At 49.4% G+C, this 27,998-nt stretch overlaps 1 protein-coding gene across 8 annotated transcripts in view; it reads left to right on the forward strand.

The window, feature by feature from the left end:
* CIITA (class II major histocompatibility complex transactivator) overlaps nt 1–27,998 on the forward strand; it is a 59,544-nt gene that overhangs the window by 8,567 nt on the left and 22,979 nt on the right. For 6 of the 8 annotated variants that reach the window (XM_070779666.1, XM_070779665.1, XM_070779663.1 and 3 more), the window contains exons 2-3: nt 24,409–24,555; nt 24,793–24,888. In XM_070779666.1, coding sequence (XP_070635767.1) covers nt 24,409–24,555; nt 24,793–24,888 — 243 coding nt within the window. Of the gene's footprint in view, nt 1–4,281; nt 4,490–6,051; nt 6,171–24,408; nt 24,556–24,792; nt 24,889–27,998 lie in introns of those variants that run through there. The other 2 variants (XM_019988133.2, XM_019988134.2) reach the window with 2 other exon arrangements.

A 27,998-nucleotide genomic window follows, 5' to 3' on the forward strand; every position in this document is an offset into this window, starting at 1 on the left:
TGGAGTTTCAGCTTCAGCATCATTCCCTCCAAAGAAATCCCAGGGCTGATCTCCTGCAGAATGGACTGGTTGGATCTCCTTGCAGTCCAAGGGACTCTCAAGAGTCTTCTCCAACACCACAGTTCAAAAGCATCAATTCTTCGGCACTCAGCTTTCTTCACAGTCCAACTCTCACATCCATACATGACCACTGGAAAAACCATAGCCTTGACTAGATGGACCTTTGTTGGCAAAGTAATTTATCTGCTTTTGAATGTGCTATCTAGGTTGGTCATAACTTTTCTTCCAAGGAGTAAGCGTCTTTTGATTTCATGGCTACAGTCACCATCTGCAGTGATTTTGGAGCCCAGAAAAATAAAGTCTGACACTGTTTCCACTGTTTCCCCATCTATTTCCCATGAAGTGATGGGACAAGATGCCATGATCTTCGTTTTCTGAATGTTGAGCTTTAAGCCAACTTTTTCACTCTCCTCTTTCACCTTCATCAATAGACTTTTTAGTTTCTCTTCACTTTCTGCCATAAGGATGGTGTCATCTGCATATCTGAGGTTATTGATATTTCTCTCGGCAATCTTGATTCCAGCTTGTGCTTCTTCCAGCCCAGCGTTTCTCATGATGTACTCTGCATAGAAGTTAAATAAGCAGGGTGACAATATATAGCCTTGACGTACTCCTTTTCCTATTTGGAACCAGTCTGTTGTTCCATGTCCAGTTCTAACTGTTGCTTCCTGAACTGCATATAGGTTTCTCAAGAGGCAGGTCAGGTGGTCTGGTATTCCCATCTCTTTCAGAATTTTCCACAGTTTATTGTGATCCACACAGTCAAAGGCTTTGGCATAGTCAATAAAGCAGAAATAGATGTTTTTCTGGAACTCTCTTGCTTTTTCGATGATCCAGCAGATGTTGGCAATTTGGTCTCTGGTTCCTCTGCCTTTTCTAAAACCAGCTTGAACATCTGGAAGTTCACGGTTCACGTATTGCTGAAGCCTGGCTTGGAGAATTTTGAGCATTACTTTACTAGCGTGTGAGATGAGTGCAATTGTGCGGTAGTTTGAGCATTCTTTGGCATTGCCTTTCTTTGGGAAACACAGTAAGACAGACATTAAGGACTTTATGACTTCGTCAGAGGCAGCGGGGGCCATACTCAGGAAATAGGAAGTTCATGATGTATTGCCAAATCCATGGCTGCAAGTTTGTTAAAAAGAGGAAAGCAGAAGGTTATTGTTAGCTGGAAGGCTGACCACAGTGGGCCTCGAAGGATGACCAAAATGCAGTCTGACAGGAGGAGGCAGGAGGGTGGTCCTATGAGGGGTGGGATGGGGACCCTGCTTGAGCAGAGATAAGCTGAAACTCCAGTACTTTGGCCACCTCATGCGAAGAGTTGACTCATTGGAAAAGATTCTGATGCTGGAAGGGATTGGGGGCAGGAGGAGAAGGGGACGACAGAGGATGAGATGGCTGGATGGCATCACCAACTCGATGGACATGAGTTTGAGTGAACTCCGGGAGTTGATGATGGACAGGGAGGCCTGGCGTGCTGCGATTCATGGGGTCGCAAAGAGTCGGACACGACTGAGTGACTGAACTGAACTGAACTGAAGCAGGTAGGACTGAGCAAGATCTGTTTGGAGAGATTGCCACAGGGGATGGCAAGCTCTCTGTGATGCTAATCCTACCTGCAAGATCAAGTCCCCTCATCTCCTCTCCTCTGTGCTTGGCTGGGGACCCCAGACTGGTACCTGGAACAGTGCTTCGGTCTATAGCTTTGTCATGCTGAATTCTGACTTGAGACAAAGAAATTCAGGTGCCTGGGGCAAGTTCTGAGAGGGCTCCCTAGTCTAGCGGGAATTGGTTTTATCCTGGGCTCAAGAGAATGAGTGGTCACCGCCTCTGGGGGAGTTTTGAAGAGGAGCTTCAGCAGGTATGCTAGAAGTTCTAATAGGGAGAGACCCTGTCGTTGGCTTAACCCTTCGGCCCCCTCCTAGGCCTGCCCACTCAGTCCTGGATGCTTGTCACTTCATCTCAGCGCACCATCTCCTCATCTCCACTGCCTCTGCTAGAATTTGGACCCCCCTCAGCACCTGGTGAGGTTCCACAGCGCTCCTCTCCTGACTCCGTACTCGAGGCCCTCCTGGTACCAATCGATGGCATCTGCCATCAGTCAAAACGCAGGCTGGCATGTGTCACCCTCCCGGCTCAGAAACCTGTGTGGACACAGGCGTGATCAGATTCGGGTCTTATAGAGCATGGGTCTGGGGTGGGGGCAGGTGAAGGAGGACACCGAGAGACCAGGTAGCAGGTAGTCCAGGTGAGAAATGACAGCATCCATACAGGTGCACCCCAGGTCCGGGGGACTCTCATTCCAAGCTTGGCTGGGCCACGAAGCTGGTTCAGAGCTGCCGTGGCCACAGCCGTCAGAGCCAGCTCCCTCTGAGGACAGAAGGTGTCCTCATGGAATGGCCTGGTGTGCCAGGTCACAGGAAATTGAGACTTCTTGGGATGTCTCATACTCATCGTGTCTGTTTTATTAGCCTAACAGAACAAGACTGTTTCACATTGACTCTCAGCAGTCTCATGTGTCTGCCCTACTTCCCCTCTCGAACTTCTGAAAGCAGAAACTGCCTCGAAAATAATCCCTATACAAATATAGGCATAATTGCCCTCGCTTCACACACGGAGAAACAGGCCCACACAACGGAAGTGAGGGGTCCGAGGTGACCCATCAGCTAGTAACCGTGGGGGCTGAACCACAGGGCTTCAAATTCCCAATTCAGTGTTCTTTCCATAAAAATGCTTGAGGCTCCAAAGTCATTGTTTCCGAAACGTCATTCATTTCGGTACCAACCTCATGATCGTTCTGTACCCTCTGCAATACTGTCGGCCTTCCCAGGTGGTGTGAGTGGTGAAGAACCCACCTGCCAATGCGCAGGAGACATAAGCAACGCAGGTTCCATCCTGGGGTCGGGAAGATCCCCTGGAGGAGGGCATGGTGACCCACTTCAGTCTTCTTGCCTGGAGAATCCCATGGACAGAGGAGCCTGGTGGGCTACAGTCCACGGGGTCGCACAGAGTCAGACATGACTGAAGCGACTTAGCACACACGCACACTACTATTAGCTTGACAGGTTAGGGTTTTTTGGTTGTTTTCAAACTACTCACATTTTTCTGCTGCTGCTGCTAAATCGCTCTAGTCATGTCCGACTCTGTGTGACCCCATAGACGGCAGCCCACCAGGCTCCCCCGTCCCTGGGATTCTCCAGGCAAGAACACTAGGGTGGGTTGCCATTTCCTTCTCCAATGCATGAAAGTGAAAAGTCAAAGTGAAGTCGCCCAGTCGTATCCGACTCTTTGCGACCCCATGGACTGCAGCCCACCAGGCTCCTCCGTCCATGGGCTTTTCCAGGCAAGAGTACTGGAGTGGGGTGCCATTGCCTTCTCCGTCACGTTTTTCATTCAATTTTATTTCCCAAGGAAAGTTTATGTCCAACATAAATGAAAAAGAATGCCACATGCAGAAGGTAACTATGAAACAGGAAGGCATTCTGGCCAGACACTGCTCTCTACTGATGGCTTGAAGCTGGGGGCTGCTCTCTGTGAGATGGGTTGATGATGCATTAGAAGAGGCGTTAAAAGTTCATAAGCCCCCAGACTGAGACTTTCTTCTGGAGGCTTCCAGAAGCCTGGGCAGAACCTTGAAAAGGCACTAACTTTCTCCTGTGACAGTCTCTCTGCTGCATTTATCTGGTACCCCAAACTATGTGTGTCTAAGTATATCATATTTGGGGTAACACTTTCTAATATGTAATTTATATTTTAATCCAATGTCTTGGAATAAGAATGATGAGTGGAGGACTCTTTCTCTGGGGAAACTCAGGGCAGTTTGTTGTGTAAGTGGGATGGGGGATGGCAATGGAATCCAGGGAGTCTGCAGAACTCAGCAGGGGCTTTCAGCTTATCTTGAGGCATCTGTGAGGCTCTGGCCCTAGCGCCACCCTACAGAAGATGGCATATATTGGCAACTGGCACCAGCGTGGTTCCACTGTGGTGAACACCGTTTTAGAATGACTGTGTTGAAGACACTCCAACAGTCAACTCACTATCTTTCCTGGTCATCAACCCATTTGGTACACAACAAGGAACCGAAATTAAACACAGGGAGTGTTTAAGGGAGCATGGGCAAATTAGAGCATGCCTAGTAAGAGAAATCTGGCAGCACTGATCACCTGGTAAGGGGAGAATTTTCCGCTGGTCCCTTACTTGCTTCTTTTGCATGTTTGCTATGTCTTGGCGGGCTCCTGACCAGGTGTAGGGAGACTGGCCAGAGATGAGGCTGCCTGCTCCTGAATTGGGCACCTGAAGACCTCACTGGGCAAGCTGAGGGCACCAGGAGGGGCTGCCAGAGTCCGGAAGTTGCTGCCTCCCTGTGTTTCCCACACCATGCGTTGCCTGGCTCCACGCCCTGCCGGGTCCTACCTGCCAGAGCCCCAAGGTAAAAAGGCGGGTGGGGGATGTTGGGACTGAAAATGCTTCTTAATTTAGGGTGACATCCCGCCATCCCCCAAAAAAGGAGACACTGCTCTGAACTAGGGGGGTGAGGATGGCAGGAAGGGGTCTTTGGCCTGCTGGGGCTTTTGGAAGAAGTGAGGTGGTTTGCCGTTTCCTTCCACTGAGGGACCTGCAGTTTCACTCAGGTGTCTGGAATGTAAGAGAACTTGATCAGCCTGAAGGGTACTAAAGGGATGACTTCCAGGGGGCGTGTCGTTAGCTCTCAGTGTTGATGGCCAGGCTCTGCCAACCGCAAGGTCCTCTCTCTGCCAGGTAAACACTGAGGGGTGCCCTTGAAGGGTGGAACCCCTGCCAGACCCACCCCATCCCCAGGAAGCAGGGACACCAAAGCCAGAGTCAGCCCATTAGTCTAGACATTGAGCCTGGTGGGGAGTAGCCAGGCACCTGGCCCGATGCTACCCTCTCCCCCATTTCCAACTGGCGCTTTGTGGAATAAGTGGGGGACAGGGGATAGACGGTGAGAGACAACAGTGTACAGACATCTGGTATCAGCTCTGAAAGCAGCACACAGGTTTGAACCCCAGCTGCGCTGCCTGCCTGGGTGTCGAGTGACATAGGGTCCCCAGCCTATACTGAGTCTGGGCTGTTAAATGGGATTGGGGGAAACTTTTATTCCAAGACCAAGGTGAGCAATCCAAGGTTCTAGCACAGCGCCCAGTTTATTTTAATATCTGAAGATCCACACAGGAACCCAGTATTATTGGTGTTGCCTTTGTTGTGTGGTTGAGAGTGTGAGAAGTCTTTGGTCAGATGCTGCTGAAATAAATGCTCGGCCTCCTCCGAACCTGCAGACTGATGACGTTTGCCGGCTCTGAGGGTAGCAGCGGGAGCTTGGGGCAGGGAGAATTTTCTAAGGAGAGAGAGAGGTCAGAAGTCACCTTGAAGGCTTCCCCCTCAATTCCAGATGAGGAAATCCAATCCTGGGAAGGGAAGTGACCTCTCCAAGGCCTCAGGGTGGATGGAGCAGGGGTGCAGGACCTGTGGAAGAAGGGAGGGAAGAAAGCTGTCAGGAGGTGTGTGGTGGTGGTGTTGGGGGCGGGGGGAATCAAGGTTGCCAGGGCTGAATTGACCTGAGTAATTTTCTGTGCCTTCCAGGGCAGCCGGCTGCTCTGGAGTGAGTGGCTGGGTTAGCAAGTCCCTGTGCCCTGCAGGAATGGCTTGTCAGTTTCAAGGTGGGGCTGAAGTGGAAAGAAAGGAAGGGCCAGCTTCCTCCTAATCAGGGCTTGTGTTTCAAATGCCTAAGGGCAGGCTACCTCCCGGCATGGGAGCACTGGCTATTTTTAGGGCCTGATTGGAGCTCTGGTGAGCGGCAGACTAGGTGCTTCTGAGAAAGCACGTGGTGGGTGCAGCCGGGGGCGGCTTGGGTGTCTGCTTACTCCCCAGCTTGGGTGGCTCAAGCCCTTTGCGGCAGAGAGAAAGTGAAAGAGAAAAAAGGCAGCCACAGGGGGGTCGGAGGCGGGGCGGGGGGGGGGGGGGGCCCGAAGGGGTGGAAGGGAGGTGGCCCGGCAACGGCCCATCCCTCCCTCGCCCTCCTTCAACCGCAGAGCTGGCAGGAGGGAGAAGCAGAAGGCAGCGTGCGCAGGAGTCGCGGGAAACAATGGCAGGTAACCCAAGGCCCCTCTGCGGCCCCCGAGGTGGGGCTAGGAATAGAGTTCAAAGACTGGTAGCTACTTGCCCGAGGTCACACAGCAAGGCTGGAAGCCGGGGACTGTAAACGTGCAGAGTGCACACCCAGAAAACCCCTCGTCTCCGGCATCCCTGGAAGGATTCCACACAGGAAATGGGAGTGGAGACCCCGGAGCTGGGCTGCTTTGGCCAGCTTACCGGGGCCCAGGAGCGGCGGCGGGGAGAGCGGGCGGGAAGGGCAGCGTCTGCAGAGACACGGGGACAGAGAAGAGGCGCGCAGAGCAGGCTAGCGGGGCGGCCAGACGCTGGGTAGCCACACTGGCTGAGCGTCCTGGAATCTGAAGATGCGCGCGGGAGCGCGAGGAGGGAATCACAGGCTTCCCTTCCACCCCGAGACCTAGGACCCGGGCTGCATTTGTCTGAGCCTCAGTTTCCCTCCTGAGTCACGTTCCCACTCTGACTCTGGAATCTGGGTACCCGGTCCTCTTAGTGGGGTCCCCAGTGCTGGGGGGGGCGGGGGTCTATGAGGAGACCTTTAACCAGCGGATTGAAGGGATCCTCACTTCTCTTTTAGCATCTTTGGGGGCAGGGGCATTCCCGGACTGTGCTTGACCGTTGGCATCTCTATGGCAAGTTGGGGTCCTAAGCCACGTCCTCTAAGGCGAGAAACTAAGAGCACCCAAGAGAGGGATTGGGGTGGGGCTCCCACCACGCCTAGCTCTGTCTGGAACCCTTAATACCCGCGGTTTTCCCTTGAGTCCCGCAGCCTCTGTCTCCACCCTAGGTGACACATGGGAGGCGATTGAAGGGCCTACGTCCAGTTGCAGCCAGGTGTTCCTAAATTTCGCAAGAAGTCTTACAGGGATATGCCTCCCCGCTCTCCCCCTCCCCGCTCTCCTCCTCGCTCCTCCCAAAGAAATGCCATTCCCAGCCAGTCAGAAGGCTAAAGAAATTAGTGCTTCTTGCTTGAGGACCGGTGGAGATGAAGGAAGAGAAGATGAGACCCCAGAAAACCATTTTCTACCAGTCTGCCTTAGGCAAGGACCTGGTCTCCAAGGTCCCAAAATATGGAGGGAAGGGTCCTCAAAGACAACTGAGCCAGGGGCTCCGAGGCTTCCCATACGGGGCAATCACCCGCGGCAAGAGGGCGGAGAGGGTGGGGGAAGCTGTTTAGAAGTGGGTTCCCAGGCCACGCCCCCAGATCCCATTGGCTGGGTCTGCCCTGGGGCTCCCAATAGCAGCTTAGCCGTCTATGGGTGTGCGTGTGTGTGTGTGTGTGTGTGTGTTTCCTATCTTAGATGGGGGGGGGGGGGGTATGTGTGTGTTTCCTATCTCAGAGGTCTAGAGGTCCTATGGTATGTGTGTATGTGTGTGTGTTTGTGTGTCTCCTATCTCAGGGGTCCAGAGATCATATGGGGGGTGTGTGTGTGTGTGTGTGTGTGTGTGTGTGTTTCCTATCTCAGGGGTCTAGAGGTCCTATGGTATGTGTATATGTGTGTGTGTGTGTCTCCTATCTCAGGGGTCCAGAGATCATATGGTGTGTGTGTGTGTGTGTCTCCTATCTCAGGGGTCCAGAGGTCATATGGTGTGTGTATGATGTGTGTGTGTGTGTATGTGTGTGTGTGGTGTGTATATGTGTGTGTGTCTCCTATCTCAGGGGTCCAGAGGTCATATGGTGTGTGTGTGGTGTGTGTATGTGTGTGTGTGTGTGTGTGTGGTGTGTGTGTGTGTCTCCTATCTCAGGGGTCCAGAGGTCTTATGGTGTGTGTGTGTGTGTGTGGTGTTTGTGTGTGTGTGTGGTGTTTGTGTGTGTGTGTCTCCTATCTCAGGGGTCCAGAGGTTATACGGTGTGTTTGTGTGTGTGTGTGTGTGTGTGTGTGTGTGTGTGGTGTGTGTGTGTGTCTCCTATCTCAGGGGTCCAGAGGTCATACGGTATGTGTGTGTGTGTGTGTGTGTGTGTCTCCTATCTCAGGGGGTCAGAGGTCTTACGGTGTGTGTGTGTGTGATGTGTGTGTGTGTGTCTCCTATCTTGGGGTCAGAGGTCATATGGGGTGTGTGTGTGTGTATCTCCTATCTCAGGGGTCCAGAGGTCTTATGGGGTGTGTGTGTGTGTGTGTGTGTGTGTGTGTGTGTGTGGTGTGTGTGTGTGTCTCCTATCTCAGGGGTCCAGAGGTCACACATTCATTGAAAGGCACTAATGTGGTCCAACCGCTGTACCTTCTCCATGTTACAAACCTCTAGGGACTTCCCAAGGAGTTTTGTCAAAGACCCCATGGCCAAGTTGTTAACAGACTCAGAATCTGAATCCAGGTCCCCTGAGAGCACATCCAGTACCTGGGCAAAGGCGTGAGCCTCCACAAATGCAGGGCGGGGCCTGGAAAGTCAGAGGGAGGCTTGTTGATACAGCAAAGTCTGATGGCAGGGACCTGGCATCTAGTACCTTGTGAAGAGTAGAATCAGAAAGTTAGCACAGGGGCCCTGCTCCAAGGCCAGCGGTCAGTCTTGGGTGATCGGGTGGCCTGAGGAAGAGGGTGAAGCTCACAAACTTGGGTCTCAGACTTGGCATCAGTCCCCCTGGGTAAGTGACTTCCCCTTCCAAGAAGTATCTACAAGATGGATATAAGATGTGAGTGCTTTCCTCATGATTTCCTGCCTTGCACAAGAGCACTTTGAATACACACATGCTCGGTGTAACCCTCACAGATTCTAGCAGGATTGAATAGAGAGATCTGAGCGGTCATTATGGGCTCACGCCCCCTGTGTCTCCACAGGCTTTGACACACATGTGATCCATTGTTGCTTAGTCACTAAGTTGTGTCCGACTCTTTTGCGACCCCATGGACTGTAGCCCACCAGGCTCCTCTGTCCATGGGATTTCCCAGTCAAGAATACTGGAGTGGGTTGTTATTTCCTTCTCCAGGGGATCTTCCCAGCTTAGGGATCAAACCTACGTCTACTGCTTTGGCAGGCAGATTCTTTACCGCTGAACCACCAGGGAATCCGCAGGTGATCCGTGGTCCAAAGGCAGTTCTCAAGAGAGGTCTTGATTGACACTGGTTCTCAAAGGAAAGACATCGGAGCTTTTCTGTTCCTCTTTTAATCCTCCTTTTCTGTGGGTAGGCACGTTGCTGTGCTGTGCTTAGTTGTTCAGTCGTGTCCGACTCTTTGCGACCCCATGGACTGTAGCCCGCCAGGCTCCTTTGTCCATGGGGATTCTCCAGGCAAGAACACTCGAGTGGGTTGCCATGCCTTCCTCCAGGGGATCTTCCCAACCCAGGGATCGAACCCAGGTCTCCCGCATTGCAGGTGGATTCTTTACCATCTGAGCCACCACGGAAGCCTGAGTAGGCATGTTAGCAGCAGTCTAATACTAATGTTTCTTTTTAACAAAGTGGAAGGGCAGCTGACATTAATTTGATAATTTTTGTTTTCAATGGCAAGTGAGATAGTGGTTTTGCTTTTTGTTTTTGTTTTTCATGCAAGATAGCGATAGAAAGTTTTCTTCTTTTTTAAACATAAAATTTACCAAGAAAATCATTTTGAAGTGTACAATTCATTGGCATAAAGCACATTCATAATGTTGTGCCGCCATCACCACCATCCATCTCCCAAGCTTTTTCGTGGTCCAAACTGAAACTCTGTCCCCATTAAGCACTAACTCCCTATTCTCCCCTTGCCCCCAGCCCCTGGTAACCCTTCTATGTTTTTTTAAAAAAATATTTGTCTGTGTCGAGTCTTAGTCGTGGCGTACAGGCTCCAAAGCACTCGAACTCCATAGTTGATGCCCACGGGCTTAGTCAGATCTTAGTTCCTGATCCAGGGATTGAACCTGAACCCCTGCCTTGCAAGGTGGATTCTTAACCACTGGACTGCTAGGCAAGTCCCCACCATTCTACTTTTTGTTTCTATGAATTCGACTACTCCAGTGCCTCATATAAGTGGAATTATATTAATACAATATTTGTTTTATGTCTGGCTTTTTTCCCTTAGCATAACATCTTCAAGTTTCAGCCCTTTTGTAGCATGTGTCAGAACTTCATTCCTTGTTCTGGCTGCATACTATTCCAGTGTGTGGCCATTTTCCTTATCCATTCACTGTCAATGGACACTTGAGTTGTTTCCATCTTTTGTCTTTTGTGAATAGTGTTGCTGCAAACTTTTGCATGCACCTATCCATTTCATTGCTACTTTCAATTCCAGAAAATTTTCTTTTCAAATAAATGTTTGGGATTTTTTTATGTTGATTTAAGGAAAATGCTTAGGTAAATTATACAACAGGTGGTATGCAGATATGACCCAAAAAGTGTAAAGGAGGCAGGTGAATGCTTGAAGTTTGGGAGGCTTTGGGTTAGTAGAAAGACCTAGTAACTTGTAACAATCTAGGCTGGGAGTGGGTGGGGTACTAGGTCAAGGGGCTGTGCTGAGGGAATTTGGAAGGAAATATGTAGGAATTGGGGACCAATCTGATTCCAGGGTTTCCAGCTGGAAAGAAGTGGAAAGGTTATAGATATGCAGAGTCTGGAAGTTCCCCATGGAGGAAGGAAAACCCATCAGTTCAGTTCAGTCGCTCAGTCGTATCTAACTCTGCAACCCCATGAATCGCAGCACGCCAGGCCTCCCTGTCCATTTCCAGCTCCCGGAGTTCACTCAGACTCACGTCCATTGAGTCAGTGATGCCATCCAGCCGTCTCATCCTCTGTTGTCCCCTTCTCCTCCTGCCCCCAATCCCTCCCAGCATCAGAGTCTTTTCCAATGAGTCAACTCTTCACACGAGGTGGCCAAAGTACTGGAGTTTCAGCTTTAGCATCATTCCTTCCAAAGAAATCCCAGGGCTGATCTCCTTCAGAATAAACTAGTTGGATCTCCTTGCAGTCCAAGGGACTCTCAAGAGTCTTCTCCAACACCACAGTTCAAAAGCATCAATTCTTCGGCACTCAGCTTTCTTCACAGCCATGCAAACTGAAAGGCAAGTGTAAACTTGGCCAGTGTAAACTTCTCAGCAAGTGTAAACTCAGGCTGCCTTGGAAATAAGGCCTTAGTTTTCAGTCACTGCAAGGCAAGGGTGTGTGTCTTGGGGGAAGGGGTGCCCAAGGGTGGCACTCTTTAAAATTATAGATTTCCGGACCCCACCCCAGATTCCGTGGATGAGATATGAGCTGTTGTGTGTTTAGCACCTGCTTCAGGCAATTTTGATTCACAGCCCAGTTTGCTAGCTGTCGTCAGAGACTGGCAGCCAGGGTTGGTGAGTAATGTGTTTCTCTTGGAGTCTCCAACACCCAGCAAAGCGTCTGCTGCTGCTTAGGTGCCGTGCTGGGCTTCCCAGGTGGCACTAGAGGTAAAGAACCCACCTGCCAATGCAGGAGATGTAAGAGGCGCGGGTTTGATCTCTGGGTCAGGAAGATTCCCTGGAGGAGGGCATAGCAACCCACTCCAGTATTCTGGCCTGGAGAATCCCATGGACAGAGGAGACTGGTGGGGCTACAGTCCACAGGGTCTCAAAGAGTCGGACACGACTTAAGCGACTTAGCACATGTAGGTCAAGTTGGGGGTTAGGACTGGAGTTGGGAGCCTGGCGTTGCTCACTGCAGCCATGGGGCTATTCATTCCCCTCCCCACCCCAGCACCCGGCTCAGATTTTCTTCCAGGAACAGCTTGTTGGACTCCTTTTTGGGTCACTGACTGTAGCTGGGAAGGTTGGGGCATGCAGAGGAAAGGCCACGCGGAGGTGGGGGAGGCTGGTGTTCTGGACAAGCATGGAGTCCCCCTCCTCCCCTGGCTGTAGCTCTCAAGCTTTCTCCTCCTTCCCCCTTTGCCTCCCCCTGCCCTGGGCCTCTCGACCCCAATAACTGTGCCATTTACAGTCGCACACATCAGCGGGGCTTGTCTTGTTCGAGTTCCAAGATTTTCCAAGTTGTGATGAAGTGGGTGTCCTCCAGGGTGTCCAGAAAAGATAGGTGGCTTGCTCAAGGGTTCAGAGGTAGTCTCTGTGGAGTCTTCTGGGGGATTTCCAAGCCCTACGTGGGGAAAAGCAGAGCCAAGTTGTCTCAGGGGGGTGAGACAGGAGTTCGATCCCTGGGTGGAGAAGATTCCCTGGAGGAGGGCAGGGCAACCTACTCTAGCATTCTTGCCTGGAGAATCCCATGGACAGAGGAGCCTGGCAGGCTACAGTCCATGGAGTCACAAAGAGTCAGACACGACCAAAGCGACTGAGCATGCACGGACGTTCTAGCGCGATGTTCTTATTTAATAGACAGGCAGCTGGGGACCAGAGAGGGAAAGGGGCTTGCCTAGGGTCACAGAGTCCGTCAGATGCAGAGCAGGACAGTGATCTCAGTCATGACTCCCTGTGGGGATGCTGTCTGTCTAGGCTGTCTCCATGGCTGCACCAGCTCACTTCCTCTGTGCTCCCTCCAACTGCTGAGGAGCGCTGTGGCCAGGAGCAGAGCCAATCTTGCTTCCACTTCCAGCATTCCTGCTCCGAGACCCTGTATCCTGGCACAGGCTGGTCTCTGCAAAGAGAGGCTGGGGTGGGGGGTGGGGCCTCAGCCTCTGGAGCCACCAAGATCCTTGAGGAGGGTGAAGTGACCCTCCAGTGAAGTGAGTCCAGTGGAGAATAGCTCTTGGTGCCCTGTGTCCTCCAGACAGCTTATTTCCTAATCCTTTTTCAGCTGGAGCTGGCACCAGAGGTGAGGGAATACCCCCAGCACCCAGACACTACAACCCCCAGGCTTCCTGCTCCTTCCTTTATGGAACTGGCCAGTTTGGGCACTCAGGGCCAGTCCCCTCCAAGCCTTTCTGTTGGAAGACACCGTCCTGTGCATCCTGCCCCTATGGGGCAGGATAGAATCCAGTCCTGCCTCTCCCAGTCACCCATCCATCTCAAGCCATCATCTTTCCAGCAGATCAGAGAGAGAAGAGACCTTAGGAGGCCTCCAGGCCAACTCAAATGCCTGAGGGGTCATCACTGTGCCAAACAGGACCCAGCAGAATGCAATGGAAAGTGATGGGGACTTTGGCAACAGTTAATTGTGTGCTCTCTATGGAGACTTTGCGATGGTGATTAAGACACACATATACATCCACACGTCCCTGGTGGCTTAGTGGTAAAGAATATGCCTGTCAAGCAGGAGACACGGGTTCCACCCCTGATCTGGAAAGATCCCTGGAGCAAGAAATGGCTACCTACTCCAGTATTCTTGCCTGGAGAATCCCATGGACAGAGGTGCTTGGTGGGTTACAGTCTATGGGGTCACAAAGAGTTGGACACAACTTAGTGACTGAACAATAACAGCAACAATACACATACACACACAAATTGTCTCAGGAAACAAAACACCTAGGTCTATAGGCCTAATTCACCCTTCATTTAAAAAAGAAAAATTGTTTATTTATTTGGCTGCTCCGGGTCTTGGTTACAGCATGCAGGCTCTTTCAGATGCAGCTTGCAGGATCCAGTTCCCTGACCAGGGATCGAATCCAGGCCCCCTGCATTGGCAGCATGGAGTCTCAGCCACTGGACCACCAGGAAAATCCCTCACCCTTCATTTTGAATCCATACTGCAAGCCAAGCGCCCTTTGGCACAGAGAAGCCTGCAGTTTCAGTCAGGCACAAAAGCCAACCGATTACAGTATTTCCAGACCTCTCCTTGTCTGGCCTGTTGGCTGCTATGACATGCTCACACAATGTGCGTGCATGCACGCACGCGCACACACACACGCACCTTCCAGTCTCCCTGCCTGGAGGAGAAGTGACAAGAAGCCTCAGCTGCCTTCCAGCCCCATTGTTCCTCATCACTGCCACGCACCTTCGTTTCTGCTCTGTCTCTTGTGACCCCGTCAAGCCCCTCCGGGAAGTGAAAGTCTTGACACCAGCAGTTTCTGGAAGTCCTCTCTGTCTCATTTCGGGGGCCAGAGGGCTGTGGCTTCCTCCTCTACCGATGGTGCCCACTTTTCCCTGTTCATCTCCAAGTCCTTCACTTTCTCATCTCCTCTCCCAGGACTGGGGGCTCCTGGGCCCCCATCCACCCATCCCTGGCAGTCTACAGGGTGGCAAGAGTGCAGTTTTCTTCCTTTATTTGAACATGTACGGGTGTCAGGCCCTGTTTGGTAGCCACAGACATACCCCACACCAAGTAGCTTCCGTCATCTTTGGTTTTGTTTTGTGTCTCTTACACTTCAGGAGCCTTTTCCAATCTTGAGTTAACTGCACATCTCACTTTGCAGTACAGTCTGGTCTTTGCTCCACACGAGGCATCTCTCTTATTTAAATTCCCTTTTCCCCATTACTCTTTCCTCTTTCTGGGAACCCACTCTAATGCACTCGAGGAGTATCCTTTCGTTGGCATGTGCTTTAAAATACGTGTTGCTTTTTCTTTTTTCTGCACCTGTATGTTACTGTACATCTAGAACAGGGTCATCAGAGCTACTCTGCTTTGTACGTTTCCATTCTGTGCTGTGTTATTAAGATCCGCCTCCGTGTGCATTTGGACTATGGCTTCTAATCACAGCATCATCCCCTGCAGATTGCAGCAGCTACTTGGTACCATCCTTCCCCTAGCAACGGACACCCAGGTGGCCTCCAACTCCTGGTCACTGCAAACAGTACCGGCAGTGGGCAACTTCTGATGGGTGTCCTCATGGAGTTGTGCGGGCATTTCTTTGGTGTATATCCAAGAACTGAATCGCTGAACTGTAGGATCTCTGCACCCATAGGTATTCTAAGGGGTGCCAGGATGTTCTGCAGGTGGCTCCACAAACATCCACTCCCACCAACCCCTTGGCATTGTTCAGTTTTCTAGTTTTGTCACTTGTATGGTGGCAAGTGACACCTTGCTGCTTCCACGTTGGAGCTTACATCTTAGTAATACTTCTTGAATATGTCACTTTAGGCAAGTCGTAGCAGCCTAATAAGGGCTTCCCCGGTGGGTCATCGGTAAAGAATCTTCCTGCAATGCAGGAGCCGCAGGAGATGTGGGTTCAGTCCCTGGGTCGGGAAGATCCCGTGGAGGAGGGCATGGCAACCCACTCCAGTATTCTTGCCTGGAGACTCCCATGGACAGAGGAGCCTGGCGGGGCTACACCCACAGGGTTGCAGAGTCAGACACAACTGAACAACAGTGTACACACACACGCACGCATAGCAGTCTAATGAGGTCGACACCGTGCGACCTAAGAGCAATAGATTCCACAACTCAGAGAGGCTGAGTAACTTACCTGAGGCCACCCAGTTAGCGTGGAACTAGAGTTTGAACCCAGAGCTTGCACCCTTAACCACTGTACCATCATCCTCACATTTCGTCTCTTTTCTAAAATACCATCCAGGCCTGTACTGCAAGCTTCTTGGCAGGGGTTGTGTTTTAAACCTCTCTAAGGCCCTCAGAGAACTGAGCCCAGTGACTTTCTTGTAGGAGATGCTCAGTAAATTATTGATTTGGAGAGGAAAAAAGTGCAAGGTGTCTTGTCGAATTTATCTGGGGGCCTGCAGGGTGCAAGAGGAAAAGAGGAACGTGTTTGATCCACTAAGATGCTGACTGGGTGTTGCTTGTGGTAGATAAGGAACCCTGGGCTCCTGGCTTCCCGCCACAAAGTGGCATCCGGAAGAAACTTATCATGAAGTTGGGGGGCAGAGTGGTGTTAGGGGGGTTTGGGGGAAAGTCAGGGAGGAAAGCTGATAAGCAATGAGGGATCTAGAGCCCCTAAATGCCTCGTCTGAGTGGGCTTCCACACCCAGCTGGCGAAACTAAGGTTCAGATGGGTAGAGAAAGGAATTCAAGATCAAAGGCAGAACTGGAACTCAAACCTGTGTCTCTGGACACACAGTTCAGAGATTTTCCACTTCTTCCTTGGGAGGAGCTCACAGTCAACAAGTAGGGAAGTATTTCTTCTCATGCTCTTTCATCATAGTGCAGAGCAGTGCTGAAAACTTTGGAGTACCAAAGAAGTCCCCTCCTGACTCTCAGTGTCTCCTCAGATCCTCAAGGATATACCCCCTTCTCTGGGAAGAAAGCAATTGATAACTGAGCCTAACCTCATTGTCACCATCTGTATGATGGGTACAATAACACCAATCTCCCAGAGCTGGTGTGACACTTGATACAAGATAATAAACAGAGCACATCTAGCACCACCCTGAGACAAAAAAGGACTCTCCCCAGCCAAGACAGAGCACAGAACTGTAAAAACTGATTATCAACATCTGAGCTAGAACATTTGGTAATGCTTGATTTCCCTCCGGGGGAGAGGGAAATGAAGCTTTATTTCAAAAACCATTTATGTGTGTACGTTCTTTCAAAATCTGTGGTGTCATGTGAAGTGGAGATGGAAACAAACCCCCAAAGGGACTTTTGGTGGCAAAAGGATTAGGAACTTTTTCTCAAATTGGATGTAGATGGTGGTGGCCCAAGGGGAAGGGCGGGTCCAAAGAGGACCTTCTAAAAATACTGCCCTTTTACCAAAAAGGCACAGCTCACTCCTCAGCTGCGCCCCCAACAGCTTCTCAAAAGGAGAAATCGTCTTGCCACCCACGCTTCAGTGCACCACCAGGCTAAGGCACCTCCCCAGTGTGGCCAGGGGTGGGTTTTGCCAAGAGCCTGGAAGAAGCTGAGACTTGGAGCCAGGCAGCTGCTTCAGGTCCCAGTTCATTGGTCTTCTCTTTGATCCTGTTTCTTCATCTGAGAAATGGGAAGACATATGACTACTGTGTGAGTTCAGCTAAACAGGATAATACCTATAAACATGTCATTCAATGCCCGGCACTCAGAGGCACCAATGAATTCTAGCTGTGTGCCATCTTTCCTTTGATGGAGAGGGGTTGCCGTGTGTTGGAGCGTGGGGGATAGGTGAGCTAGATGGAAGGTTCCTGCACTCACAGGCTCCCTCGCCTGGAGGTTTGGCCTGTGCTGGGCATCTGTAGGCGACTCTCTCCCTTGCAGTGGGCTGGTCAGGGCCCTCTGCCTCCAGGCCCCTCTGGAATTGCACAGGGAGGAAAGAACCCAGTTAGGAGCCTCTGAAGTGCTTCCTAAGCATATAGAGACACAGGAAACATGGTTGTGGGAACACCAGCAGGTCCCAGGCCAAGTCGATTTCGGCATGAATGGGAGGCAGTATGGCACTGTGGGGAGCTCTAAAGTGAAAGCCTGGAGTCTCAGGCTCCCAGTAGATTGGGCTTCCTTTTACCGTGGCCTTTGGTGTGCCTGGTGTACCACACAGAGCCCTTCCTGGCCTTTTGATGGTCCCACAAAATAAGTATTATTTTCCCAGTCTAGTGTGGGAAAGCTGATACTCAGGTTAAGTCACTTTCCTAAGGTCTCCCAGCCAGGATTCAAAGTCAAGTTCTCCAACCAGATGACCTTAGGCCATTTCAACGAGGATCCTCCTTGGTCAAATGGGCATAATACTCTAGCTGCCTCCTCCCTAGGGCTCTTGGTGAATTCAGATTGGGGGCAGACGTCTGTGGCGAGCTGCAAATCCTTGTCTATTCAAGAGGAAGCGTGTACAGTGTGGGCTTTGTCTCGGAGATGCAGGGAGGTGATGACATGTATGTTCGGGATGTCTGAGAGCAGATATCCCAGGTGGCACTGCTGATTCTAGGGCTTACTTGCTCCTGTGGAGGCTGTGGGATCCCCTTATGCAAAAGAGCAGGAATCTTGGCTTCACAATGTCGTAAGGTAGGAATGGAAGAGAAAGGATCTCCTTATAAATCTTGCAGAGGTTCAGTTCAGTTCAGTTGCTCAGTTGTGCCTGACTCTTTGTAACCCCATGGACTGCAGCACGCCAGGCCTCCCTGTCCATCACCAACTCCCAGAGTTTACTCAAACTCGTGTCCATTGAGTTGGTGATGCCATCCAACCATCTCATCCTCTGTCATCCCCTTCTCCTCCCACCTTCAATCTTTCCCAGGATCAGGGTCTTTTCTAAGGAGTCTGTTCTTTGCATCAGGTGGCCAAAGGATTGGAGCTTCAGCTTCAGCATCTGTCCTTCCAATGAATATTCAAGACTGATTTCCTTTAGGATGGACTGGTTGGATCTCCTTGCAGTCCAAGGGACTCTCAAGAGTCTTCTCCAACACCACAGTTCTAAAGCATCAATTCTTCAGTGCTCAACTTTCTTTGTAGTCCAACTCTCACATCCATACATAACTAGTGGAAAAACCATAGCTTTGACTAGACGGACCTTTGTTGGAAAAGTAATGTCTCTGCTTTTTAATATGCTGTCTAGGTTGGTCATAACTTTTCTTCCAAGGAGCAAGCATCTTTTAATTTCATGGCTGTAGTTACCATCTGCAGTGATTCTTGCAGAGGTAAGAGGTGAATTAACAATAATCATAGCCCTCTCCCATATTGTGCTCTCTGTGTGTGGCTATGCTTTCATTCCTTAAGCACTTACTAAGTGACAATCACCTTCCTAAGGGCTCTACATGAATTAATGCACCTAATCCCTATCAGATCAGATCAGATCAGATTGCTCAGTCGTGTCCGACTCTTGGCGACCCCATGAATCTCAGCACGCCAGGCCTCCCTGTCCATCACCAACTCCTGGAGTTTACCCAAACTCATGTCCATCGAGTCGGTGATGCCATCCAGCCATCTCATCCTCTGTCGTCCCCTTCTCCTCCTTCCCCCAATCCCTCCCAGCATCAGAGTCTTTTCCAACGAGTCAACTCTTCACATGAGGTAGCCAAAGTACTGGAGTTTCAGCTTTAGCATCATTCCTTCCAAGGAAATCCCAGGGCTGATCTCCTTCAGAATGGACTGGTTGGATCTCCTTGCAGTCCAAGGGACTCTCAAGAGTCTTCTCTAGCACCACAGTTCAAAAGCATCAATTCTTTGGCGCTCAGCCTTCTTCACAGTCCTACTCTCACATCCATACATGACCACTGGAAAAACCATAGCCTTGACTAGACGGACCTTTGTTGGCAAAGTAATGTCTCTGCTTTTGAATATGCTATCTAGGTTGGTCATAACTTTCCTTCCAAGGAGTAAGCGTCTTTTAATTTCATGGCTGCAGTCACCATCTTCAGTGATTTTGGAGCCCAGAAAAATAAAGTCTGACACCGTTTCCACTGTTTCCCCATCTATTTCCCATGAAGTGATGGGGCCAGATGCCATGATCTTCGTTTTCTGAATGTTGAGCTTTAAGCCAACTTTTTCACTCTCCTCTTTCACTTTCATCAAGAGGCTTTTGAGTTCCTCTTAACTTTCTGCCATAAGGGTGGTGTCATCTGCATATCTGAGGTTATTGATATTTCTCTCGGCAATCTTGATTCCAGCTTGTGCTTCTTCCAGTCTAGCATTTCTCATAATGTACTCTGCATATAAGTTAAATAAACAGGGTGACAATATACAGCCTTGATGTACTCCTTTTCTTATTTGGAACCAGTCTGTTGTTCCATGTCCAGTTCTAACTGTTGCTTCCTGACCTGCATACAAATTTCTCAAGAGGCAGATTAGGTGGTCTGGTATTCCCATCTCTTTCAGAATTTTCCACAGTTTATTGTGATCCACACAGTCAAAGCCTTTGGCATAGTCAATAAAGCAGAAATAGATGTTTTTCTGGAACTCTCTTGCTTTTTCCATGATCCAGCGGATGTTGGCAATTTGATCTCTGGTTCCTCTGCCTTTTCTAAAACCAGCTTGAACATCAGAAGTTCAAGGTTCATGTATTGCTGAAGCATGGCTTGGAGAATTTTGAGCATTACTTTACTAGCGTGTGAGATGAGTGCAATTATGTGGTAGTCTGAGCATTCTTTGGCATTGCCTTTCTTTGGGATTGGAATGAAAACGGACCTCTTCCAGTCCTGTGGTCATGGACTACCACTTTACAGACAAGGAAACTGAGGGAATTCCTTGGTGGTCCAATGGTTAGGACTCCATGCTCCCACTGCAGGGGGCCTGGATCTTTTCCCTGGTCAGGGAACTAAGGGGCTTCCACATGGCTCAGTGGTAAAGAATACCCCTGCCAATGCAGGAGATTCTAGTTCAATCCCTGGGTCAGGAACATCCCCTGGAGGAGAAAATGGCACCCCACTCCAGTGTTCTTGCCTGAAAAAGCCCATGGAAAGAGGAGCTTGTTGGGCTACAATCCATGGATCGCAGAGTTGGACACAACTGAGTGACTGAGCATGCACACGCAGGAAACTAAGATACCGCAAGCTGCGAACGTGGCCTAAAAATAAAAATGAGGAAACTAAGGCTCCAAGAGATCTAAAAAATGAACTTTCCAGGTTATGGTGAGTTGGTAGGTAAGAATGATTTGAGAATCGGGCAGTTTGATTCCAAAGCTCAAAGGATTTGCCTTCTTTCTCTGCTGTCAGTGTCTTTCCCTGGTATTGGACCACATTTGGTGTCCAGTGTTTGCAGCTGAGCCTGTCAATAAGCTGGGCTTCTTTAGGCTCCTCCCCTCTGCATTTCCCTCCTTTGCCCATCTGTAATAGGACGTGGTCCCTATTCCTGAGCCTAGACAGATGGGGGTGCTTAGTTGACCAGATACATTTTGATTGGCAGGGAAGAGTGTGGACTGGGAGTCTTACTCTAGGTGTGGGCCCCCCACCACCAGCAGACTCTAGGGCCTTGTGCAAGGCACAGCCCGTCTCAGGGTTTCATCTTCTCCTCTGTAGGATGAAGGAGATTGAGCCTGAAGGTCCCTGGCAGTCCTTGTGGGAGAACTCAGAATACGAGTGACTTGACTAAAGTCACACATTTTATTCATGGAATTGCTGGGGTTAGTCTGGATCTGTTGTTACCAGATCCCACTGTCTGGAGAAAGAGGCAGATGGCTAGCTATAATGTAGGCTGTTCTGCAGACTGAAAATTGGAGCAGGGCAGCAGGCAAGATTTGGGGCAGAGAGCTCTTCTCTCACCATCCTGGAGAGCGCAGTAGATTGCTTGGTTGGCTCCCAGGACTTGTTGGGAGAAGTAAAGACCTTCGCCCCACCTCCCAGCCTTTGTCCTGCTCTGAGAAAAGAGAGTTAGTGGCCCCATCTTTCAGTTCCACTTCCTCTAGTCATGGTTGGCTGGGTCATTAACGCAAGCCTGCTATGTTTGGGTTCCTGCCGCCCCCACCCAACCCATTATAAACAGTCAGCCCTGGCCAGGGTGTCTTTCTGGACTGGAAAGTTCATTCTCTGTGATATCCGGGTCTGTGTTGAGACCCTTCAGAGCTAATGAGAACTGTTGATGAGTGAAAGGAAAAAGAGCACCTGGGTGGTGGTGGTGAGTTGCATGTGTGTGTTTTCTCACGATCCTCCCGTTTCAATTCCATTTTCTTCTGGCCCAGGCTGGGCACTTGGAAGCCTATCTTGAATCTTCTGGCCATTGCTCTTCTCACCTCCTCCAGGAAGCTTCTTTTGATTCTTTCCAGCATGTATCTGCATCCCAAGTATAGTGGGTTGAATGTTGGACCTCCCCCTCCAACTCAAAGATATGTCAACATAAAACCCCTAGAGCATTGAGTCCTACCTTATTTGGAATAAAAAAGGTTTTTGTGGATGTAATTATCTTAAAGATCTTGAACTGATGTCCTGGTGTATCTGAGTGAGTGAGTGAAATTCACTGTCATGTCTGACTCTTTGCGACTCCATAGACTGTAGCCCACCAGGCTCTCCTCTGTCCATGGGGTTCTCCAGGCAAGAATACCAGGGTGGGTTGCCATTCCCTTCTCCAAAAGGTACTCTTTAATATATTCATGGAATTCTCCGGGCCAGAATACTGGAGTGGGTAGCCTTTTTCTTCTCCGGGGGATCTTCCCAACCCAGGGATTGAACCCAGGTCTCCCGCATTGTAGGTGGATTCTTTACCAACTGAGCTATCAGGGAAGCCTGGTTTATCTGGGTAGACTCTAAATCAGTGTCCATTTAAGACAAATGCAGATTAGGAGATGATGTGAGCACTTAGGCATAGACTGGAGTGATGTGGCCTCAAAGTCACAAGTCAAGGAATGCCATCAACCCCCAAAGCTAGAAGAAGCAAGGAAGGGTGTGCCCCTAGAGCCTCCAGAAGAACCAAGGCTGCCAACACCTTGATTTAGACTTCTGGCCTCTAGAACTATGAGGGAATAAGACTCATTGCTTTAAGCTACAATAGCCCTGTGGCACATTGTTGCAGCAGCAATGGGAAATGAACAGATCATGGAATTATAGACTACCAAAACTGGGGGGAAGGCAGGGCCATTGGAGCCACACTGATGGAGCTTCACACTGGCTCAAGCCAGCAAGAGCTGTGCATCAGGGGTCTGCTGAGCCCCTCTGAGCCTCAGGTTACTCATCTGCAAAGGGAAGACCATAAAGCCTACCTCCCAGAGCCAGTGTTTTGTTTCATTTTAACAGCTTTGTGCTGTGCTCAGTCACTCAGTCCTGTCTGACTTTTGTGACCCCATAGAGTGTAGCCCACCAGGCTCCTCTGTCCATAGAGTTTTTCAGGCAAGAATACTGGAGTGGGTTGCCATTTCCTCCTCCAGATGATCTTCCCAACCCAGGGATCAAACCTGTGTCTCCTGCATCTCCTACATTGGCAGTCGGATTCTTTACCACTGTGCCACCTGGGAAGCCCCCACACTACTCTTGCTCTTAACAGCTTTATTGGCATATAATTCAAATTTTAGACAATTCACCCATTTAAAGTATACAAGTCAATGGCCACTTTAGTATACTCACAAAGTTGCGCAACCATCCCCATCAACTTTAGAACGCTTCATCATTTCCCCCAAAAAGCCTCATAACCACCAGTAGTTGTTCCCCATTTCCCTCCCCTCAAGTCTCCTCCAAATGTAGCCAACTATGAATTTGCCTTCTATCTCCAAAGATTCGTCTGTTCTGTACATTTTGTGTAAATGGAATCATACAAAATTTGCCCTCGTGTCTGACTTCTTTCACTTATCATGATGTTTTCAGATTTCATCCATGTTGAAGTATGTATCCATACTTTATTGCTTTTTATGTCTGAATACTATTCCATTGGAAAAGATCCTGATGCTGGGGAAGATTGAGGGCAGGAGGAGAAGGGGGCGACAGAGGATGAGATGGTTGGATGGCATCACTGACTCGATGAACATGAGTTTGAGCAAATGCTGGGAGATGGTAAAGGACAGGGAAGCCTGGCGTGCTGTCATCCATGGGGTTGCAAGGACTCAGACATGACTGAGTGACTGAACAACAACAACAATATTGCATTGTATGGATATACCACATTTTGTTTATCCATTTATTCATTGATAGTCATTTGAATTTTTCCATGTTTTGGCTATTATGAAACATGCTTCTGTGGACACTCGTATACAAGTTTTTGTGTGGACTGAGAGCCAGGGCTGTTTTGAAGATTAAATGAAGTAGAACCTAAGGTATTTGATATGTCTTCTAACAATTAATAATGAAAGGTATTAGAGAAAATGTGCATCAACGCCTTCAATTTAGATATTAGGAAACTGAAGCATAGAGAGGAGCACAGACTTGCTTGAGGTCACCGAAGGCAGGAAAGCCTTACACCTAAATACATGTCCATGAGTCAGACTGCCTAGAACTAACTCCTGGTTGGGCTTGGGTTACCTTACATAGGTCAGCTCACCTCTCTGAGTCTCAGTTTACTCACGTATAAAATAAGGTTAGTAATAGTACCTACCTCATATGGTTGTTGATGTGAGAATTAAATGTGCTAGACTGTGTTTCTGGCACATAGTAGGTATTCTGTGCATCTTAGCTGTTATCATTCATGGTAGTGCTAACAGCAGAACTTAGGTCCCCTGGCTCCCAGGTATGAGATGTCCTGAATCTACACTTCTTTGGTTCCCTTTTCTGTATCACGGGCATCTTCCCACTGTGACAAAGATTCTTAGAGGAAAGATATAGGGCTTCTCCTCCTCAATGTCCTGAACACACGTGAAAGTGTTAGTCACTCAGTTGTGTCTGACTCTTTGCAACCCCATGGACTGTAGTCTGCCAGTCTCCTCTGTCCATGAAATTCTCCTGGCAAGAATACTGGAGTGGGTAGCCATCCCCTTCTCTAGGGGACCTTCCCTACCCAGGGATCGAACCCATGTCTCCTGCATCGCAGGCATATTCTTTGCCCTGAGCACATAAGTAGTGCTGAATGAGAAACCTCTGTTCACTTTCTTTGGCTCCCACCAACCCTCGCCTTCAACAAGAGAGCCAGTTGGGAACTGTGGTAGGTGTTAATTCTCTGCATCTTTCCAACACCCCATGAGCTGACTGCTGTGTCTCCCTTCCAGGCAGTGGACAGTGCCCAACCATGGAGCTGGGGCCTCTAGAAGGCAGTTACTTAGAACTTCTCAACAGCAGTGCTGACCCTTTGCAGCTCTACCACCTCTACGACCGGATGGATCTGACAGGAGAAGAAGAAATAGAGCTCTGCTCAGGTGGGCTGCCCTCCCTCGGGCCCCTTTCAAGGCCCTACACCCCTCAGCCCGCAGTGGAGATACCACCCAGGGGACGTGCTGGCCATGGAGCTCCACTCAGCACCACGGACAGCTCCAACTGCAGGCCAGGCTAGCTCCTGGTGGGGACCTCTCCCAGCCCGCCATGCCTCTCCCTCCTTCCCCAGCAGCCTCCTTCCCAGATCTTTCCAGCTTTATCCAAGTGTCTTTTCCTCCCAGAGCCTGACACAGACACCATCAACTGCGAACAGTTCAGCAGGCTGTTGTGTGACATGGAAGGTGATGAAGAGACCAGGGAAGCTTATGCCAATATCGGTGAGAAAGCATTCTTAGTCCAGAAAAAGGACAATTAAGGGGAAAGATTCTTTTTTTCTCTTTTGTTAATGTCAACTATTCACCAGGAGCCAACAGGCCCTCTGTCAGAAATCAGAGCAAGAAGGATGGGGAGTGAGGGTTAGAAGGATAGCGAATTGGGAAAAAGGGGAGATGAACACCAGGCAAATAAATTTAACTTTACCCATGTTCTGCCACCGTTTCTATACCTTTTTCCATTTGCTGCTTTTCCTTCCTTCCTTCCTTCCCACAAAGCCCACATCATACCCTCCCTCTCTTTCTCCCCAGCTCCTAAGCTAAATTACCCTAGTATTTGTAATAGCTTCCTGGGTAGTGGAGGCAGAGTGAGAAAGCGTGGTTAGGAAACTCTTGAGATAGGCATCTGCAGTGAAAGTTTTGACTCCAGGAAAATTAGGACTTGATTTACTGGCAATAGGGAGCCATAAAAGGCTTCTGAGTGAGTGATGATAGTAATAATGGTGTTGATGGTAGTGGTCTGGTGGTACCTAACACTTATGCTTACTCTTTGTAAGTTCCTGTTCTAAACACTCTACACACAGAAACTTATTCAGTTCTCAGTCATCCCACAAGGCAAGTGTGATTATTATTCCCATTTTGTACAAATGGAAGCCAATGTAACTACCATTGAGGAGGGGCATTTGTAGCCTGCTAATCACGGTGTGTGTTATCACATTGAATCTTTCCCAAAACAGAGGAAGTAGCTACTGTCAGTATCTTCATTTAACAAATGAGGATATCAAGATTTAGAGAGATTAAAGCATCTACTCAAGGCTGCATTAGCAATAGTAACAGGCAGGTCTGAAATTCTAGCTTAGGTCTTTCTTATTTCAAAGTCCTTACTTTTAACCACAAGAACGATAGTATCTGGAGTGGGAAGGTTTGCTAAAGCTTAAGCTGAGAGACTGTTTTTCGGCTTTAAAAAGACCTACAGGTTTCAGACAAGGGCAGAACTCTTTAGGGAGGGGTGTTTCCTTTTTTTTTTTTTCCTGGTGGAGTGAGGTAAAGGATCCCTCCTTCCCAGGTTCACCACTGTCTCATGCACAGGCTTTGCTGGATTAGGAAAACAACGCCTCCTCTTCTTTTCAGGATGCAGCCCCTACTAGGAAGTAACAACTTCTTTGTGACAACCTAGAGGGGTGGGATGGGGTGTGAGATGGAAGAGAGAGGCCTTTTGTATACCTGTGGTTGACTCATGTTGATGTATGGCAGAAAAGCAATTATCCTTCAATGAAAAATAAATACATTTTAAAAACAAAGAAAAAGTCAAAATAAGGAAGGGAAAAAAAAAGAGCAACAACTTAGCTATCAAAGTTCAGGCTGGATACCTGCGCCCATTTGCCCTCTCAGCTGGGCACACTTGCACAGTGTACAACCGGTACAGATGTTCTTAGTGGCCCTTTTCCTGGTATCCCAAGAATCGCATCACTTAAGAGGTCTGGCATGCACATGGCTAGTCCCTCCCCAGCGCACAGTTAACTCAGCATCGTGCCTGCAAGCATCTGTGCATGCTCACCTGCTAAGTCATATCCAACTCTTTGCGACCCCATCACTGCATGTAGCTCGGCAGGCTCCTCTGTCCACGGGATTTCTCAGGCAGAAAACGGAGAGGAGCAGAAACTGCGTGTGACTCAAAAATTATAGAACTGAGAGCCCACCTTCTTCCTTTCCTACGGAGGAAGCAGAAATGCTTAGGCCTGAGAGTATTCACATTCCCTCAGAGCTGGAGGCAGTAATGAATGATTTGGGCTTTTTCCCAAATCTCTTAGGATTCATTTCCCGCTTAGGGGCATCTACACAGGAAGTGAGAGCAAGTGGATAAGGCAGCTTCCTCCTCAAATCTGTGCTCCTGGGCCTTCAGTCGTCTGAGACATCCCGAAGTATTACAGTGGCTTCCACATGTATAAAATGGGAATAATAATCTTGCCTGCCTTGTGGGATGACTGTGAGACTTGAATAAGTTTCTGTGTGGAATGTATTTAGAGCAGGATTGCAATAAGCATTCAGTAAGTGTTAGGTACCACCCAGCCACGACCATCAACACCATCCTCATTATCATATTCATTGTCATCATCACCACCATCACGCCCTACTCAGAAGCCTTTTATGGCTCCCTATTGCCTGTAAAGTGAAAGTATCAGTTGCTCAGTTGTATCCAACTCTTTGCAACCCCATGGCCCGTAGGCTGCCAGGCTCCTCTGTCCATGGAATTCTCCAGGCAAGAATACTAGAGTGAATTGCCATTCCCTTCTCCAGGGGACCTTCTCAACCCAGGGGTCAAACCCAGGTCTCCCACATTGTAGGCAGATTCTTTACTGTCTGAGTCACCAGGGAAGCCCAATTGCCTGTAAAATGAAGTCTGAACTTTCCCCAACACGAAACTTTTACTGAAGACATCTGTTTCAAGAGTTTCCTAGCCATCTTTTCCCCACTCTGTCCCCACTACCCAGGAAGCCCTCCACTTTCATCTCTCAGATTCTGCCCCCCCATCTTTCAAGGTCTGTCTCTAGGATCCCTGCCTCTGGGAAGCCCTCCCTGACTACCCCAACCCAAAATACACCCTCATCTTACCTCTTACTATGATAGCTATCTTTCCCTTGGCCATAAGACATGCTGCACTTCATGTAATTAACCAGAAAGGGATGGCTACTCACTCCAGGATTCTTGCCTGGAGAATTCCATGAACAGAGGAGCCCAGCAGGCTATAGCACTTGGGGTTGCAAAGAACCACACATGACTGAACCACTAACACTTTCACTTTATTGAGTATTCACTGTGTCCTGGCTACTGTGTTGATTGCTTTAAATGCAGAGCCTCCAATCCTCACCATCCATCCCTGGGTTGTAGGTACTATTTATTCTCATTACACAGATGAGGAAACAGGGGCCCAGAGAGGTTAAGTAGACCCAAGATTGCACAGCTAGTGGGGTGAGGGAGTAGAGCTGGAATTTAAACTCAAACCCCAGACAACTCTGGGCTTCCCTGGTGGCTCAGCTGGTAAAGAATCTGTACAGTCCATGAGGTTCCAAAGAGTCAGACATGACTGAGTGACTTTCACTTCACTTTCAAGACAA

This window comes from Bos indicus, chromosome 25, assembly GCF_029378745.1.
Source record: "Bos indicus isolate NIAB-ARS_2022 breed Sahiwal x Tharparkar chromosome 25, NIAB-ARS_B.indTharparkar_mat_pri_1.0, whole genome shotgun sequence".
NCBI lineage: Eukaryota > Metazoa > Chordata > Mammalia > Artiodactyla > Bovidae > Bos > Bos indicus.